Consider the following 19,647-nt stretch of genomic DNA (forward strand, 5'->3'; position numbering starts at 1 on the left):
AGGGCTTTTAGTAAATGAACTCACTTTTCACACTTTCATTTAATTTGTCTTATTACAATGTCTAACAGTAAATATAAGGGTGCATGTATACAGCAATGACATGCGTCTTGTGAATGGATGACAAAAACATATTTTTTTTCCATTTTTAGTTAAAAACAGTGTAATGCAAACACACCCTAAAGCATCACGAGAAAACCTTGGATGTACACTGTCATTTCCACCTTATCTCGCATAATGTGTTGTGTTTAATAGCATCCTGTGATGGAAATGACATTTTAGATGTCTGTGAAATAAGATGTCTTGCCAAGGCAAATTTCATTGCTGGCAGTTTATGTCTCTACACACAATTCAATTATATTTTCATACTGGCTGTATTATTTTGCATAATACATTTGCATAAATTTCAGCTTAATGGATGGTAAAAATATTATGTTCATATGTTAGATTTTCCTTGATTTATCTTTTTCTCTCCACTCTTCTTTTTTCGAATCTCAAGCATGAATTTCACTGACAATTTTGTCCCCTTGCTAAACAAGTACACTAACTTGTGCTTGTTCTTGTGTGACCCAAGACTGTATATTTTGTCTGTTTCCTCTCTGACCATTAGATCATCATCGCTGTGAGCCAGCTTATCGCTGATGTGGCACTTACCGGCAGCTCACGTTTCCAGGAGTCACTGTCCATCATCAACAACTTTGCCAACAGTGATAAAGCCATGAAGGTGCAGTAGAGAATGCAAGCAGGAATTTGCAGTCCATTTTTTTTTTCTTTTTTTTTTTTTTCATACATTATATTCACTAAGGGGCTGTTTTATGGGCGGTAAATATCCTCAAAACTCTTTGAAATCCATTAGAAAACAAAGCATATTTTTCATAATTTATGTGTACATATACTTGTTTTTGTAAAGAAAAATGTAGCTTTGGAGCTGCTGCTATGACGCTGTAGAAACGCTTCCATTGTGAATGCTCTCACAAGTCTGCAGACGCGTACACGGACAGCATGGACATAGACTACTTGTATTTATACTACCGAAAGCGTACGCAAACAAACAATTGCCTAGAATTATTGCACATCTGCCTGTCTTTATATTGTTTTATCGACAGATTGTACAGCTTCGAGTAGCAACAGGGTTTTTAAAGGGATACTCTACCCCAAAATGAAAATTTTGTCATTAATCACTTACCCCCATGTCGTTCCAAACCCATAAAGGCTCGATTCGTCTTCTGAACACAATTTAAGATATTTTTGATGAAAACCGGGAGTCTTGTGACTGTCTCATAGACTGCCAAATAAATAACAGTGTCAAGGTCCAGAAAAGGTTATTAAAGTCATCGTCAGAATACTCCATCTGCCATCAGACGTGCAATCTGGGTTATATGAATTGACGGGAACACTTTTTGTTTGTCGAAGAAAACAAATATAACGACTTTGTTCAACAATTCCTTTGTCAACAGTCATCCGCGCCACAAGGATGCACTGTTTTCTTTCAAATCAAAGCTAAATACACGTAGAATAAGTGCATCCTTGTGGCGCGGATGATACAGAAACACATACGCAGCATACGGTGATATAGAGACACAAAGGAATTGTAGATTAATGTCGTTATTTCTGTTTTCTTCGCTTACAAAAACTATTCCCGTCGCTTCATATAACCCAGATTGCACGTCTGATGGCAGATGGAGTATTCTGACAACAACTTTCATACCTTTTATGGACCTGGACACTGCTATTTATTTGGCAGTCTATGGGACAGTCTCAAGCCTCCCGGTTTTCATCCAAAATATCTTAAATTGTGTTCCGAAGACAAACAGAGCTTTCATGGGTTTGGAACGACATGGGGGTAAGTGATTAATGACCAAATTTTCATTTTGGGATGGAGTATCCCTTTAAGAATCAAGTATTTCAGAGAGTTGTGTAATAAATGGCAGATGTCATGTTCTGAATACAGAAAATACATTTTTTTCAATGTTATTGCAAAAAACCACAGTCCCGCACCACTTTCCCACCACTTTTCAAAACAAAGCCATTCGCACACAAAGAACACATTGTTGAGCTCCAAAAAACACCAACATGCAGTGGATGCATTTTTTTTATTCTTTATTTATTAAACAGTTTTAACTGTTTACAGCAGAGCCCAGGATCTGTCCATAAACATAAGATACAAAAAAAAATATATATATATATATAATAGTGATAGACTAAATAATAGACTTAATAACAATAAAGGTTGTATGCCAGAAAAGTAAAACTAGGATCAAAACAATATCAGTGGGATGTCGAATGCATCTCAGGATTTCAAAAGATCTGATAAAGTATGTCTTTCTTTTTTCAGTTTTAAAGAAATTAAGTTTTTGCGGCCAATGGGTTGAAGGTCCAAATTACAGTTTCAATGCAGCTTCAAAGGGCTCTTCACGATCCCAGCTGAGAAATATGGGTCTTACCTAGCCAAACGGTCACTAATTTATATATAAAAAATGATATACTTTTTAACTATAAATGCTTATCTTGCACTAGCTCGACCTCAAGCATTGCGTATTTACTGTACGTTGTTAAAGGTCACGTGTGACGTAGGCAGAAGTACGTAGGCAGAAGCGAATGTGCAAAAAAAGTCAAAAGCCCTTTACAAAAAAAGGTAAAACAACAGTGTAGGGCTATTTTGAAGTTGGAGGAGAAAATCAGATGGAGTTTTTTCCTGCCCTACCTTTTTGAACTAAAGTACATCGATGAAGAACTAACCTTGCGTAACTTTTCCAACGTGATTATGAAATGCATGAAGTCGTGCATGCGCATCACAGAGCTAGTGCAGGATGAGCATTTGTGGTTAAAAAGTATATACATTTTTGTTTTTACTTTTTAGAAAATAATCAGTTGTTTCACAAGACCTTTATTCCTCAGCTGGGATTGTGTAGAGCCCTTTAAAGACCATTTGGACCTTTAACCCATCGGCCCCCATTGAAGTCCACTATATGGAGAAAAATCCTGAAATGTTTTCCTCAAAAACCTTAAAGGGGTGGTTGACCGGTGTTTTTTTTTTTTTTTTTTTTTTCTAGGCTTGATTGTGTTTATGGGGTGCAGTCTAACATTGTGACTATTGCTTCGTTTAAAAAACTAATAAAAAAAAAAATAACTTTATTTTTAACATAATTTACCTTTATTCTACACTCTCTGTTGCTTTGTCCCTTCTCCTATGAATGCTCTGATGATTTCCTGGTTTGATGAAGCCCCTCCCTCAGAACATTGGTTTTGAAACTTGTGAATCCATTAGAATCGTTAGAAGCCAGAATCGCGATTCATATATGAATAGATTTTTCATGCACCCCTAGTTTTGAGGGCATGGCAACAACTCTTCCTCTTCTCTAAAGCAGCGCAACATGGCCCCGCCCCTTCGTTGCATGTTCCCGGGAATGGGGTTTATGTAAATTTATGTAAATTTGTGACATCACAAACCCGGAAAGTAACTCGTTGTAGTCCCTACCAGCCATATTTGTAGGCATTAAACTGCCATAATTAAAAAAAAAATAATAATAATAATTTTGTATTAAACTTTCAGCTTCGTAACTTTGCAGATATTGTTTATGCTCAAACAGCAACATTACACACTAACTAACGTTAAAAAAGTGAAATCACAGTCAACCAACCTTTAAATTTATTTTCAACTGAAGAAGAAAAGACATGGATGTCATCTTGGATGACAGGGGGGTGAGTAAATTATTAGGAAACTTTGGAAGTGAACTAATCGTTTAAAAGAATATGATTCAGTGTTCATGACTTGACATGCAAGTCATTCAAGACATGGTTTCAAAAAAAAATTTGCATAGAGCAGGAATTTTAAAAATAGCACAGAGGAATGTGACTTGTGTGAACAGCCGCTAAGTGTGCTAAAATGCCTTGCACAGTATTTTTGCTTCTCTCGGCAAATATATGTTAACCTTTGGAATCTATATCTTCTATATATCTCCCCAGACCACCACGTTTCCATCTGAAGTGAAGGGTCTGACGATGAGAATTCGTACAGTTTTGATGGCCACTGCTCAGATGCGTGAGCATGAAAAAGACCCAGAAATGCTGCTTGACCTTCAGTACAGTCTCGCCCGATCATACGCCAGCACTCCAGAGCTCCGGCGGACCTGGCTGGACAGCATGGCACGAGCACACAGCAAGAATGGAGACTTCTCTGAGGTGTGTTATTTTGAGCATGTGAGGCAGTGTTGTTTTGTTGGTACAGGTGCATTGGAAAGGCTCCGTGTCAACTTGTTTTGGCCTCAACCCATTCTGCATTGAAATTAGATACTTGCTCAATGCTCAGTCATAATGCCTGTAGGCCATTTTTACGCCCCACCTCGCCCTGAAGCTGTAAGTATACACTGAATGCCATTCTGCACACGGCCTGCAGATCATATCATGTGCTTTACGGTGGAAATTTCAGAGGAAACGCGATCTTTGTTTTTCTGATGTTTATCATAATATGTCATACATTGTTTCATTCAGTTTTCAATTGTATTACCAATAAATTTGCATCGGTTAATATAAAAACCAAATGCCATTTTTTTTTTTTTTTCAACCATCAGCTTCCATTCTTGATTTTAACATCTTTTCTGGTACAGTCTGATCTATTGATACATTTTAAAAAATACATTTCATTTTACTTTTATAGAAGGCGTTGAAAAGTTTTTCTAACACTCATTCAACTAACTTTAGTCTATAGACAGAATCTTACAAGGGCACAATATATGTTGTCAGACTTTAATACTTTATAAAGCATTTGCTAAATGTTTTTTTATTTTTTTATTTTTTTTAACTTTTTTAAGTATTTTCACCTTTCCCTATTTTTGTTTTGAACCGCCTGTTTGGAGATTTCAGTTGCATCACATAAATCGGTTATATTTTATGGCCGTAATTAATGGCGAGCAACCCTCTGGAAACCACCTCCTGGTCGAAACGTTTAGGTTATCCTTTAAACAAACTTTGTAATTGCACCTGTGAACTGAACAGGGGTCAAGCCTTGATCATTGGGCTTAATCTGTTCCGTACTCTTCTGATATGTTTAGGTTAGCAGCAGTGTTTTATTATTCATGTAAATATATCACCCACAGAATAAAAACAGGAACTGAATTGGAGTAAAGGTCACTTCCTTGCCGGCATTCTCCAATATTTCTATTTTAATCACATACAGGGAATACATCCAACAATGGAAAAATTATATAACAGTAGTTCTTGTGCAGTGCATGCCCTAGAACAAATTAAAGGGGATAGTTAATGGAATAGTTTGCCCAAAAATGTCAATTTACTCACTCTCAGGTAATCAAAAATGTGGATTTGTTTTTGTTTTTTATCAGAACAGATTTGGAGAAATTTAGCATTACATCACTTGTTCACCAATGGATCCTCTGCAGTGAATGGGTGCCGTCAGAATGGGAGCTGATAAAAACATCACAAGTAATCCGCTCAACTCCAGTACATCAATTTTTTTCCTGTGAATGTAAAGCTGCATCCTTGTAAGAAATAAATCCATCATTAAGGCATTTTACCTTTTTCGCTTTCATTTTTGGTGAAAATATGTGTCAAATATAAGTTTAAAATGTGTTGACGGATTTGTTTCTTAACAACGTCTTTGCTTCACAAGACGTTAACTGATGTACTGGAGTCATGTGGATTATTGTGATGTTTTTATCAGCTCTCATTCTGATGGCACCCATCCACTGCAGAGGATCCATCGGTGAGCAAGTGATATAATGCTAAAATTCTCCAAATCTGTTCCTACGATGAAACAAACTCATCTACATCTTGGATAGCCTGTGGGTGAGAACATTTTCAGCATGTTTTCATTTTTGATTGGACTATACCTCTTAATCAGTTGACATAGTTGGGCATACGTTCAGTTCATTGTGTGTGAGATTTGTTTTCTTAGTGATGTGAACCTTATTTTCTCTGCTCTTGTATTTTCGCAGGCTGCTATGTGTAATGTTCATGTTGCTGCATTGGTGGCAGAGTATTTGCACAGGAAAAGTAAGTTTGCAAAGGTTTTGTTTTTTGTCCTAAAAATCATCCATAACTGTATTTTACACAAAAACAATAAATACCTGTGGCTCATGTAATTTCCCTCATTTTCCCCATGCAAATAATGGTCTTGCTCAGGACAAACACTTGACTATCCTATTTCTATTTTGTGGTGCACAATGCAAATGGCAATGCAAAGTCTCAAACAATGTGTCTGGAGTATTGTGGATGGCATTTGAAACCTGTTTCTTTCTCTTCCATTTTTATTTTAAATAAAGCATTCATAAACACAAAATGTCCATTTTACAAAAATGGACATTTTTAAATTCCAAACAGATTTTGTTAACTGCTAGCAGTTTAGAGGTTTGCTCCTTCCTGGACTTCTATGATGTAAAACTCAAAGAATGTCACATGTCCCACAAATTTGCATAACTAGAAACCAGAGATAAAAATGGCATTGTTTAAAGGACTGCTGTACGTTTCTCAGAAGTCATGTACTGGTAACAGTGATGCAGTTATTTTAGAATCCTAATCATCAGGTTTTCATGAGTAATCTTTAATAATGCAATACCTTATGAACCGTGGTCCCAAACTGTATTTACACACACAAGAAAAAAGCATGATAAGATGAACATGTGTTAATGTCAGACCTTCTTTGACATCTTTATTTTAATGAAGCATGGCACACTTTTCAAGCAAAACCATTTACAATTTTATTAGATTTAAATGATAAACCAACAGATACACTGCCGGTAGTTGTACTGTCTTGTACTTTAATTCATACCGTATGTGTTGAATACAGTATTAAAAGTTTTTGCTAGTCTTAATATAGTGGGATATATTCTGTTGTCTTATTGTTTCAGAGCTGTTCCCAAATGGACTGGCAGCTTTTAAGAAAATCACCCAGAACATCGATGAAGAAGGAGCTATGAAAGAAGACGCAGGGATGCAAGATGTGTACTACACTGAGGTAAACCACGCCGGAATATGTTTGATGACCAAGTCAAAAGATGCCTTTGTGAAAGTTGAGTTGTACTTGTGTGACAGGATGTCCTGGTAGAGCAGTTAGAGGTGTGTGTGGAGGGTCTGTGGAAAGCCGAGAGGTTTGAGCTCATAACACACATTGCGAGACTCATCATTCCAGTTTACGAGAAGCGGCACGAGTTTGAGGTGAGAAACAATGCTATGCAGGTTCAAGAAATGTGCTCACTTTCCTTTGGCAAGTGCTAGTTGCCCAATTCTTTTCTTACACAATGCTGTGACTATAAGACTTTGTGGCACCTGTGTTTTTTTTTTTTTTTTTTTTTTTTTTACTAGACTGAAGCTCATTACTCAATTACCAAACTCTTAGAAAGCATAAGCACACTCCGATCAGATGTAAAAGGTATGAAGTAGCTCAGTCAGTCGGTGAGAGCATTATCAGTCATTATGAACACAACCTTGATCTGTTTCACTTCCACTTCTCAGATAATGTGGAGACATTAAGAGTATGATTTCTGAATGAAGTATAAAAAAATTCCCTACATATCTAGAGACCAGAATATCATAGATACCTAAAAGTATTATTTTAGTACTATTTATATACTTTTATAGTATTTAATAACATTAAAAAAAAAAAAAATTATATTGAAAATATATTTTTGGTAACTTTATGTACTTTTGTCATTTTTTTATTTTATTTTAAATATTTATTTTTAACTTTAATTTTTTTTTTTTTTTTTTTTTTTTAATTGTAGTAATTTTTATACTGGAACTTAAACAGATTTAAGTTGGCTGCCAAGGCAACATTTGTTATTTTCATTTATTTATTGCTGAATTGTTATAACTTCTGCTTTTAATACTTTTTCGTTTTAGTTCATGATAACAGCACTGCATGCTAGTAAGCACAGCACAGCAACCTCATAGCAATGACTAGGCAAGCACTTGTTAGCATAAACCACACATTTTGTAAATGTAAGAATCCTTCTGTGAAGTGATTAAGAGACGTCATCCTCTGCCTTCTATAGCCACTTTTTGGAAAGCCATTCATAAACAAACTCTTCGACATGGAAAGTTTATACCACAGTGCCAGCGTGATCATGAGAATTTTGATCCTTCCAGAAGTCTGTTCTTTGTTTAAAACCGTTTCTACCAACAGACATGCATGCAAATCATAGACTTGGATGCACCATCTTGAGTTGTTTCACTCCTTTAAATAACAACAAATGTGTGTGATAGTTATTGCATCGCTCAAAAGCTGATAAATGATTGATCATGTCCTGAAATTGGCGTTAGTAAACGTAAAAAAAGTCATCTGTTAAAAAACTGGTCTACATATTATGCAAACAAAGGTGAAAAAAGCTTAAAAGAAAGGAAAACTTTGACAGTACATTTTACAGCGCGGATGTAAACGCATAACTGTGTGTCTTTCTCCTGTAGAAACTGAGGCGATTGTATGACACACTGCAGCGAGCTTATGCAAAGATATTAGAGGTGATGCAGTCCGGCCGACGTCTGCTGGGGACTTACTTTAGAGTCGCCTTTTATGGGCAGGTGAGTTCAAACGATAACATGCCACACGATTCGACGAGCTCAGCTTTGACTTGCTTTTAGCTACCACTTGCCAAAATTGTAAACCATTGATACGATGTATCTCTAGACATCGCCAGGCTTTGAGATTCCAGTATCTGAGGCTTTGCCAGGCTTGTTAGCTCATGTCGCTAACAAGGATACAACGTAGTCTACTAGAGTCAATAATTACAGAATAAAATCAAATGTAACAATTTATTATCAGTCAGGTAAATATGTTTTATGCCAATTACATATCCACTTCAAAAATATCAAATCATATCAATTCAAACCATTAAATTCTCAAAGATTAATCTAGAAGTAAAATATGCATACCTGACCTTAGAAAAAACATAGTATTAAGTGAAGAGACATGCACCACAGGCTTTTTTGGCTAGAGAATCGCCCTGATCCTCTTGCAACATTTCCTTGAGTACCTCAGACCAAGACAAACATCCTCTGAGATGGAGACTAACAATTGGAATTAAACATGAAAGACACTGGGAAAGGGCACACTCTCTACAGTGAGCAAAATATCTCTTAACTCTTAGGATCTGTATTACCTTTTAGTCTACAAACATGACTGTAAATATCACTTGCATTCATGTAGAACATCATATTCTACTACTGACCGTTCTGAGTGAGCTGTGTGAGGGGAAGGAAGGGGATGTGAGGAGGAACCAATGCATACACTGTATGTGAGGGACATTTTCCCACATTTTTTCTCAGTGGGATGTGGAAACAGATGTCTGTATGTTAATGCAGTTGGTGTGTATTTTGTCTGTCTCAGAAGAACAAAGTGTCTGCAGTTCTGTAATTCTTCCAGTTTTCAGTGTATGTACTTGTTTTTGGACCTCAGGGCTTCTTTGAAGAAGAGGATGGAAAAGAATACATCTACAAAGAGCCAAAGCTCACAACGCTGCCTGAAATTTCCCTTCGTCTCATAAGTCTCTACGAAGAAAAGTTTGGAGCTGAGAATGTCAAAATCATCCAAGACTCCAACAAAGTAAGAAATCATACAATTTCTGTTTAACTCTCCAGCTTCCTGTATTCTCCCGAAATGACTGTGAAGAGCAGCTCATTTCACTCATCGTCCAGGAAAGACTTGTTTATGTTAAGCGCAAACAAATGTCTAGCTTGCAGTCTTTGCGTGTTTTTGTGTATTCAAAACTACTAAGCATTATCTTTATTCGTATTAAGTTTCATAGTGAACCGTCTCACTTTCTTTAAATAAACGAAACCACACACGGACTTGCTTATCTTATCCACAGGTTAACCAGAAAGATCTGGATCCAAAGTTTGCCTACATTCAGGTCACATTTGTCAAGCCCTACTTTGATGAGAAAGAACTGGCGGAGAGGAAAACAGACTTCGAAAAGTGCCACAACATTCAGCGTTTTGTCTTCGAGACTCCATTCACGCTAACGGGAAAGAAACAAGGAGGGGTTGAGGAACAGTGTAAGCGGCGAACGATACTTACCAGTAAGTATGCAGACAGCTGGAGATCTGGCATTGCTCCTAGTGCATCATCTGCAATCTGAATCATTTTTGCAACTTGTACATCAACTCTCCTTTGTATCTTCACTTCGCCCTTTAGTGCTTAAAGTAATAGTTCACCCCAAAATGAAACTTTGCTGAAAATGTACTTCTCTTCAGGCTATCCAAGATGTAGATGAGTTTGTTTCTTCATCGGAATAGATTTGGAGAAATTTAGCATCATATCACTTGCTCACCAATGGATCCATTGCAGTGAATGGGTGCCGTCAGAATAAGAGGCCAGACAGCTGATTAAAACAATCCAGAAGTCATCCACATGACTCCAATCCATCAATTAATGCACTGTGAACTGAAAGGCTGCATGTTTGTAGAAAACAAATCTATCATTAAGGTGTTTTTAACTTTAACAAACCAAAACAGGAGTCCATAGAGTCTCTGGTGTCCTCTCATATCAAAACCTCCAACATATTCGTTTAGAACGGTTATAGACTGTTTTTGCTTGTAAACAGTTCTTGGTCTGTGCCTATTTCCCTCCTGATTCAGATTAGATTACTTTTCCAGTAGAGAAAGCAATGTTATGGGTACAGCCAGAAAAAAAAAATATTTCTTGAAAACAAGCAGCTTTTTGCTTCACAAGAAATGAATTGATGGAGTGGTGTGGATGTAATGTTTTTATCAGGTGTTTAAACTCTCATTCTGATTCTCTAACTGAATAACTAGTCGTTAATGACATTTAAACACATATCAGCCTTCTGTGCGGAAACAAAACAGTGCATCAATGAGTGGTGGTTTAGTCAACATTGCAAAACTCGGAAGCATTGCTATGGTTACCATTGTGTCAATCATAACAATTTCAAAAGTGACTTATGTTTCATTTGTGGTATTCACTCACACATTTAAATGTGGTTGTCATTCCTGAAAACTAGTGTGTATGTGGCCCTTATTGTGTGAACAGGCTAGTTGCAGCATTCATCTTCATAACCCAAAAAAATGTCATGCGTTTAATACTGTATAGCATTGGTTTAATAATTGATGAAGCTAAGAAAAAGCGTTTTCCACGTACAATGGCAATGACATGTTCCCCATGGGCCAAAACCTGCCTATTCTACAAACTGGCACGCACTTGAGTGACAACTTTTGTGAGCGATCACAAAATATCACTTAGATAATGACTCTTTTCAGACGGCTTCTTCAAACAGTCAATATTGACAACAGCAGGTGTGTGGCTAACTGTGAACTCGCTGGCTGTAATTGACAGTCAGTCACAAATTTAAAAATTGGAGATGCCACTATCAGATCACGACTGCTATATTTTGTTTTGGTGATGTTGTTTGTGTTCAGGATCAAAATAATATCGATTTGTTGACTGCGTGTGTGTGTGTTTGCATGTTTTTTGTGTCTACAGCGGAGAACTCATTTCCCTATGTAAAGAAGCGCATTAAGGTAGTGGGAGAAAAGCACTTGGAGCTGAAGCCGATTGATGTAGCAATAGATGAGATGAAAGAGAGGAGCACTGAACTCACTAAGCTCTGCTCTAATCAGGAGGTTAACATGAAAACACTTCAACTCAAACTCCAAGGCTGTGTTAGTGTGCAGGTACTAGTATGCATTACACACCTGGGACCTTTTAGCACACTGCTGTTTCAAAGAGAAAGCATTAGACTGATTGCTCAATAGTGACAGTTAAGAGATTTATATAGTGTGTTTTGAGCAGCAAATCAGCATATTAGATTATTTATGATTTCTGAAGGATCATGTGACACTGAAGACTGGAGTAATGATGCTGAAAACTCAGCTTTGCATCAGAGGAATAAATTATACTGTAAAATATGTTAACATAGCAACAGTTATTGAAATTTGCTATATTATTTCACAGTATTACAACATGTTTTTACTGTATTTTTGATCAAATAATGCAATAAATGCATCAATATCATGAGAAACAGAACAATGTTTAGTGACGTACAAGCAAAGCATAATTTTATTTTTGTGACATTATTTTCATGACAGTTAACCAAATTTCTCTTTACTGTAATGCAAGAAATCTCATTCTCATAAATGCACTATGAAAAACTATTAATATTTATATAATAATTATTATTAATTATTATTTACAATATGTTTCTAAATAATGGTTGTATTTGTTATACTGCCTCAAGTTTAAACTGGTTTAAATAAAAATATATAAATAAACATTTCATTACAGTTTTTTAAACTGTAATACTGTTACTTTTGAGTTTTTCTTTAATTAACTTTTTTTTACAATTTGCTTGTCAAATGACTGTAATGCCATGAGGCTTTTTTTCCCCAATTAAATCAGCTTTCCCCCCACATTATATTAAACAGAATGAGCTGCTTTTACATTATGCCTCTACAATGAACAGGATATTTTGATATGATTTTTCTTCAGTCTTGACTCCAGTGATTCAAAGACACACGTGTTGATTGACCAAATGTCAATAAAGGCAATTACATGCAAGCCAATTTTTCCCTCATGCAAAACAAAATTCCTGTTAACCTGTAACAGGAAAAAAAATATTGTTTTAATATGACCACATTTTAAGTGTATCAAAATATTCTTGTGCATTGTAAACACAGTTGCTGAGCAGTCTTTTCATTGGTAGTGATTTGCAGGCAATCACTTCATGCATCTTCTACTGATTTTGGGCTTATAGGTGAACGCGGGACCGATGGCCTATGCCCGAGCTTTTCTGGATGAATCCAAATCTGGTCAGTCCAGTAAAAAAGTTAAGGAGCTCAAGGAAATATTCAGGTATGTGGTGTTCGGGTATGCTGGAATTACTTTTGCAGTTTGTTGAACTTAGAAAGGGAACAGATACCTGTGTGGCTACATAACAAAAAAAATGGTTTGCATGGTTTTGTAAAACAAGAGTTAAAAGGAATCTTGCCAACATACATAGACACATGGTTTCTGAAGTAGGATATGTATGTGAACAGTCAATCCAAATATCTGTAATCTCTTATCAGTGAGCTTTATATTATTTTGGTTTGTTAGTAGATTTTCTACTTTTGCCTATTATAAAAAACAATTGGCTCATCTGGTAAAGTCTTTACACTTTCTTCTTGAGAACTTTAATTTCAAGAGAATAGTAAATCTACTAAAAATAGCTGAAGTGAGCCATGTTCAGGAAGCAACCGACTGCAGTCTCTGTTTATTCAGCAGCATGTATCAACTTGCCATGCTGCAGGAATGTATTGGTTATCATACCAAGGCATCTTATTCTTGTAAATGGTATTTGTGTTTATAGCACTTGCAATGACATTTATATGACCGTTTTTGTTTTTTAAATAAATACATGTGCATTTTCCACCCTAGAAAACTGTCAACCTAAATCAAACCAATCTTTTGCATTTAACTACTAGCTACACATAACATGTTAAAACTAATTATATGAACACACACTATAACAATATATTTTCTGCTACTTTTTTATTGTTTCGGTTATGCTCAGTTGTTTGGTTATATGTGTTGCAGGCAATTTGTCAATGCATGCAGCATGGCTCTGGACATTAACGAGAGACTCATTAAGGAGGATCAGTATGAGTATCACGAGGAACTAAAGGCTAATTTCAAAAGCATGGTGAAAGAACTTTCTGATATCATCCACGAGCAGGTATGTTTGAATGGTCATCAGATTCTTAGTTCTTGTTCTTCTTTCTACTTCTATAAAACAAATTTCTGCAATTAATTCAGCCCCAGAGTTATTATTGTGAACTAAATCTAAAAGCATAAAATAATATTTGTTACTTGAAACAAAATTAGCTCGAACTGAAATATATTTTTCAGCAACATTTGGATAGTATTAGTTTTCATTATTCATTTAGAGCCCGACCGATATATCATTTAGCCGTGTGTTTATGTATATATATTCTATATATTCTGTTTATGTAGGATATATACAGTGTTCTATATATAGTACCAGTCAAAAGTTGGGACACACGAATGGGAAGTGTGTCCAAACTTTTGACTATACTGTGCTATAATATAGCCAACACATAAAGAATATCGGCCGATATATCGGTATCGGTCTTTTTTTTTTAACTCCCTAATATCGGTAGGGGCCCCCCAAAAAACCCATATCGGTCAGGCTCTAAAGAGTATGTAGTTAAAAAAGCCAAAAACACAACAAAAATACTAAAATGTTAACTAAAATGAAAACCTAGAAATAAAAATGTATTCAAAAAGTGCCTAAAATACTACTACAATAACCCAGAAATAACTAAATAAAGCTAAACTAACTAAAATAACCCTGTTCAGCCCAAACTGCTTAACATACAGACTCCATTAAACTGCTTTCTAGATCATTTGGTGTATTATCTGTTTTTCATGTTTGTTGAAACTTTAGATCAACTTTCCGATTTTAAAGCCTTCATTGATCGGTGCCATCTAACTGGCAGTGGTAACATCTGCTCTTTGTAGCTGCTTTTCATTTGATTTTCAGACTGTTGCGTATCTGATGGCCTCTATGCCACTTCTTATGAAAATGTTGACCCATCATGACATTGTTCCTCATTTTTTGTTTCAGTGCCTTTTGGTAAACCCCAGAAATGTATTGCCACACTAAGTTAAGGAGTTATTTAAAAAAAAACACTAAAAAAACACTTTTTTTCTTCCTGATTATGTGTGAAAATCTGAAATATTGTAATTTCTCTTTGATTGGTTTTCATTTATGTCTTATTCCATCTCCACTGTGATGCACTTCCTTAAAAAGTTAAAAGGTCACCTTTAACATATTAGTGGCAGTTTTGCTAGCATTTGTTTGCTTGCCAAGTTCTAACTTTGGACCCTGTGTAGTGGTTTTGATGTTTTTTGTGGTTGCACTTATTTTTGTAGCTATTACAGAGTGAATTAGGATGAATCAGTCTATTCTCTTGTCCACGCAGACTCCAGGAAATGGACTAAGTGGCCATTTCCTTCAGTAAACAAACCAAAAACCAAATTTTCTGTGTGTGTCCACTGGTTTAGAAAAATATTATTTAAAACCTTCATGGTCTTTGAGCTTGAAGGCAGTGATTGGCAGACAGGTTTGTTAGGCTTGTACAGTAAAAGGGGAACAGGTTTGTGCTGGTTTGTATTGCACACTCAGTTGATTGTGTCCTGAGATGACACACTTGACTGAGGGGTTTGAGAGTGAAAGATTTAAAATACTTTTCACTTTCATGTTGTTTTTTGTGTGCTACAAATAACTGTCTTTCTGTATTTTACCCTTGTGATTTGACACTCATCTTATAGAAATGCAGATTTCCATGGTTTCAAAATTAATGTTTTAATTTACCGTGAATAATTGACATCTACAACAAATACCTTTGTTATTATGACTATTTAATGATTTACTCATCTGCCACAGTGATATTTTAAAATAACCTTCATTTAGGACCTTTTTTTTTTTATCATGACCTGTACTTGCACTTTGCTGGTTTTCTTTAGAAGCACAAAACCCCAGATCTTTGCTTTCCAAACCTGACTAAGGACCGGTTTCACTAGTTCCAATTATTTATTTGCCATCACATTTTTTAAGTCTCCTTTTACAGTTTAATCCAAAGAGCAGTCATATTATATCTAAAACAATCATGGTTCTTGAGCATTGATGAATGTATTAAATTTTCAGACAGTTTTTTTAAATTCAAGTTTACTGTTTGGTTTAAGACATTGTTTATAGTGATACACTGTAAAAACAGTGTAAGTGAACACTGTAAAAACTAGGTTTGCTGAACACTAGTTTAGTTTAAAAAAAAAAACAGCAGTTGCATTTGTCTTTTTCCATAGAAGTGTGTTGAGTTAATCTGATTTAGTCTTCTTGATTAGTGAACTTCATTTCTTGGTGAATTTAACAAGAAGTACGTTGGCTAGAATTAGCTTAAAACTATTTAAATGCTTTAAGTTTGACAGTTGTACAGTAAAAACAGTTTAAAGGCACAGTATTAATTCTATTCACATCATACATTACAATATGTGACCCTGGACCACAAAAGAAGTCATGAGTAGCACGAGTATATTTGTAGCAATAGCCAACAATACATTGCCAAAAATCATTAGGATATTAAGTAAAGATTAATATTTTGTAAATTTCCTACCGTAAATATATCAAAACTCAATGTTTGATTAGTAACATGCATTGCTAAGGACTTCATTTGGACAGCTTTAAAGGCGATTTTCTCAATATTTAGATTTTTTTGCACCCTCAGATTCCAGATTTTCAAATATTGTCCTATCCTAACAAACCATACATCAATGGAAAGCTTATTTATCCAGCTTTCATGTGATGTATAAATACAAAATTTGTATGCACAGGCAGTTCTCTTCTCCTGTATGTGAATGTACTTTCTCTCACACACGTCATCATCAAATTATTTTAAATACATGTCAGAGCTCTTGAAAACAGCTGTACTTTCAGCACAGCAGTCATCTTCTGTCAGGACAGGATACATTTCTATTAAGACATTTGGTAATACAGTAGATTAGTTCTCTATACAGCAGAATTACAGCAAGCGAGTGTTTGCCTGTGTAGCTACAGCTTAATGTGTCATCGTGATTATTAAAAACCGCTACTGGAAGTGAGAATGTGGTAATTTGTTTCAAAATGTGTAGGTCACTGGTTAAAACAAGTACTTAGGTGTTTAAACTAAATTAATCAGTTGAAAAGTGCTATTTTTCTTCTCTTTGTTTGAGGTGTTATTGTGAATATAATGCTGTCCTACTTCTTCTGCTTCTAATGTGTCTCTGTTTCTCTTCATTATGCTGGCATGTCCTATAGATTGAGTTCTAGGTAACCGCTTTTGTTGCAAAAAAGTATTTTTCTCCTTTTAAATATTTGTGCATGCAGTTGCCATATCCTATGAAAATATCCCGTAATTGTACTTGTGTGAGTGAGTGAGATCATGTTAGCTGCTAATAACTTGACTCCAAATCTCTCACTTCATTTGGAAATCCTCATCCTGTTTTCATCTGCCGCCTCTCAGATCTTCCAGGAGGATATGATGCGTTCCCTGCTGCAGAACTCTCTTCATGTGTTCCGTGCTATCAGTGGAACCTCCACTGAACTGAGCTAGAACCTGATGGACTATCAGCTCTCCTCGCACCCAAATGTACAAATCAAGATTCTAGGCCTTCAGCAAACATCTCATCACGCTACAAGAATGCCATGTTTTTACTTGTTGTGTACAGCGAGTTTGTGTAAATATTGCTTTTACAATGAAGTCAGAATCCACCCTATTTACTTTCTTAATGCACATTCCTGGTCTTATCATGTTTGCATCAATGTTCCTTTTAGGCTCACATCACCAAGCCGCCTTGTTTGTCAGCTCTTACTCTCTTACCATTATGGAAACCTGTTTCCACCACATAAGAAAAAAACGTCATGGTTTCGTATGTCATAATTATGACATAAAAAGAAAAAATTATATCATCTCATTATGTTGAGATGGTCAAAATTGATATAAAGTCAATTATGACATGAGTCAGAATTGACAAAACTTTGAAATTCTGACATAAAAAGTCATTATGAGACAAAAGAAAAAAATGCACTGAAATCAGTTATGATGAAACTGACATAAAAAGTCGAAATTATGACACAGTCCTAATTTATGTGATTAAAAATTATAAATTAATAAAGTTTTTGTCATAATTATGATTTTATCTCATAATTTTAACTTTTTATCTCATAATTATGTCTTGGTATGTTGTAATTTAACTTTTCTTTGTGCATAAATATCAGCTTTACATGTCATTTTTATGATTTACCAAAGATTTTTCTTCATTTGGTGGAAATAGACTTTTTCCCTCTATATGACCACTTTTCATGATCCAATCAATTATTGATGTGTAAATTCAAGTCCATCATTTTTTTTTCTTCTTGTATTTAAAAGTAAAATGGGATACCAATGCAATTACATTTTGACTGTTCATTTTCTCTGTTATACAATCCATTTTGCATCTCAGCTAAACTGTCAATTTTAAAATGCAAGGATGCCGCTGGAAATAAAACATGCAGTGTACTTAGATCACCCAATTCACCAAAGATCAAATGGACAGTTGATCATATATGCCTACATTTCCATATTAAATGACTTTTACTTTGACAGTTGTATTTTCTGAAAATGGCAGGTGATCATAAAGCCTAAAACTGAATCATTGTACGGAATGATAAAATTCAAAATTGTAAAAAATAGCATTACAATGATCACAACAGAGCACAACAGTGAACGCCCATTTTCAGAGGCATTGATTCTACTTTTTCTGAAAAAAGTATTTTTGCTATTCATTTTCTCTGTAGACAGTATCTTCAGAAAATGACTTGGTTATAATAAGACATAAACTAAGTCAACTAGCTTTCAAGATGAATCACATTACAGACTTTCATTTGATTCCAAAAAGGTATATGGAAGGTACCTTGTGTTTATTTCAACTCAAAAAACAATGGTACAATAAAAGTTTGACTTTTTAAATTATTTATACAATTTTTGATTTTTTTTTTTTGACATTTTTTTCCTGAGCAAAATCTTGATTATAATATTCGTTTGTTGACTTTTCCCTTGATTCTGTTTGATGCTTGGTGCAAACTGCATGTTGTGTAATTTGGGAGAAACGTGGTTGTCAGTTTAAGACGTCTGTCTTCCTGCTGTCTGCTGGCGAAAAGAAGAATTTAAACTAGCTACTACTGTATGTGGTCAAATCACACCGTCCCTCTTCCCTATTTTCAGTAGAAACATCAGTGCGGTGGTTACTGACTGGCTGCACGTTTGTTAAACTGAACTAAGATCATTGCATAATTTCTGTCATGAAATTGAACTAAACCATCTGGAGTTGCAATGATGTTCTATGTAAAGGTTTTTTTTAAATGAATGCATACCCCATGATTGTAGAGAATAGCTGACTTTATCGTAAGGAATGAAATAATGCAGAATGTAACAGCATATTGATATCCAGTTTAAGCAGATGTTTGTAATTCCCATTGTAAACCTTTGTTTATCGTTGGGCTGGTCCTAATAACTGCTCATGGATACAGCCAGTACAGCCTATCAAGGACTGATTTATGTTCAGAAATGCTGTTAACACTTATCAGACCTTGCTGCACTGAATATGCAAATTGCAAAACAGAGGATATGTAGATTTATATAGGAAATTGTCCATTTGTTGTAAATGTATATGTGTGGGTGACTGAGTGTGTGTGTGAGCACTTTGAAACATATACAGTATTGACAAAGCAGTATTTGCAAGCAGTTGTCATCGTTAAAATGTCTGCATTGTCTGGTCTAGTAATAAAGTCATCTGCAATGGACACAGAATTTGCTATTAAGAGGATAGTGAGAGACAAGCTGCCATTTCCGATGATTAGTTTCATAATTTCCTTCTCGTTTTGTCAGCATGTATGAATGTTTTTTTTCCCTCCTCTGTGGTCTGTAGTTTATAAGATAAAGTGAATATTTCTAAAGAAAATGTCTTTGGTGATGTTTCTTCTCAGCTCTTTTGAAAAGCACTGTTTTCACTTACTGCTCTCCTCTCCAAACATGCACACGCAAACACACACACACAGTTTGTGGGGAAATACTTTAAAAAATGATAGCTAAAATCTGTGACTTGTCCGT

At 35.4% G+C, this 19,647-nt stretch overlaps 1 protein-coding gene across 3 annotated transcripts in view; it reads left to right on the forward strand.

Annotated features, from left to right (window-relative positions):
* Window positions 1-18,141, forward strand: part of dock11 (dedicator of cytokinesis 11) — a 64,797-nt gene extending 46,656 nt beyond the window's left edge. For 2 of the 3 annotated variants that reach the window (XM_042727091.1, XM_042727092.1), the window contains 12 exons: window positions 608-721; window positions 3,964-4,179; window positions 5,949-6,006; window positions 6,861-6,967; window positions 7,045-7,167; window positions 8,416-8,529; window positions 9,404-9,550; window positions 9,816-10,026; window positions 11,447-11,637; window positions 12,717-12,814; window positions 13,538-13,676; window positions 17,023-18,141. In XM_042727091.1, coding sequence (XP_042583025.1) covers window positions 608-721; window positions 3,964-4,179; window positions 5,949-6,006; window positions 6,861-6,967; window positions 7,045-7,167; window positions 8,416-8,529; window positions 9,404-9,550; window positions 9,816-10,026; window positions 11,447-11,637; window positions 12,717-12,814; window positions 13,538-13,676; window positions 17,023-17,112 — 1,608 coding nt within the window. In that variant the 3' untranslated portion in view covers window positions 17,113-18,141. Of the gene's footprint in view, window positions 1-607; window positions 722-3,963; window positions 4,180-5,948; window positions 6,007-6,860; window positions 6,968-7,044; window positions 7,168-8,415; window positions 8,530-9,403; window positions 9,551-9,815; window positions 10,027-11,446; window positions 11,638-12,716; window positions 12,815-13,537; window positions 13,677-16,817; window positions 16,830-17,022 lie in introns of all 3 variants that reach the window. The other variant, XM_042727093.1, reaches the window with a different exon arrangement.
* Window positions 18,142-19,647: the final 1,506 nt, after the last annotated feature.

This window comes from Cyprinus carpio, chromosome B7 (assembly GCF_018340385.1).
Source record: "Cyprinus carpio isolate SPL01 chromosome B7, ASM1834038v1, whole genome shotgun sequence".
Taxonomy (NCBI): domain Eukaryota; kingdom Metazoa; phylum Chordata; class Actinopteri; order Cypriniformes; family Cyprinidae; genus Cyprinus; species Cyprinus carpio.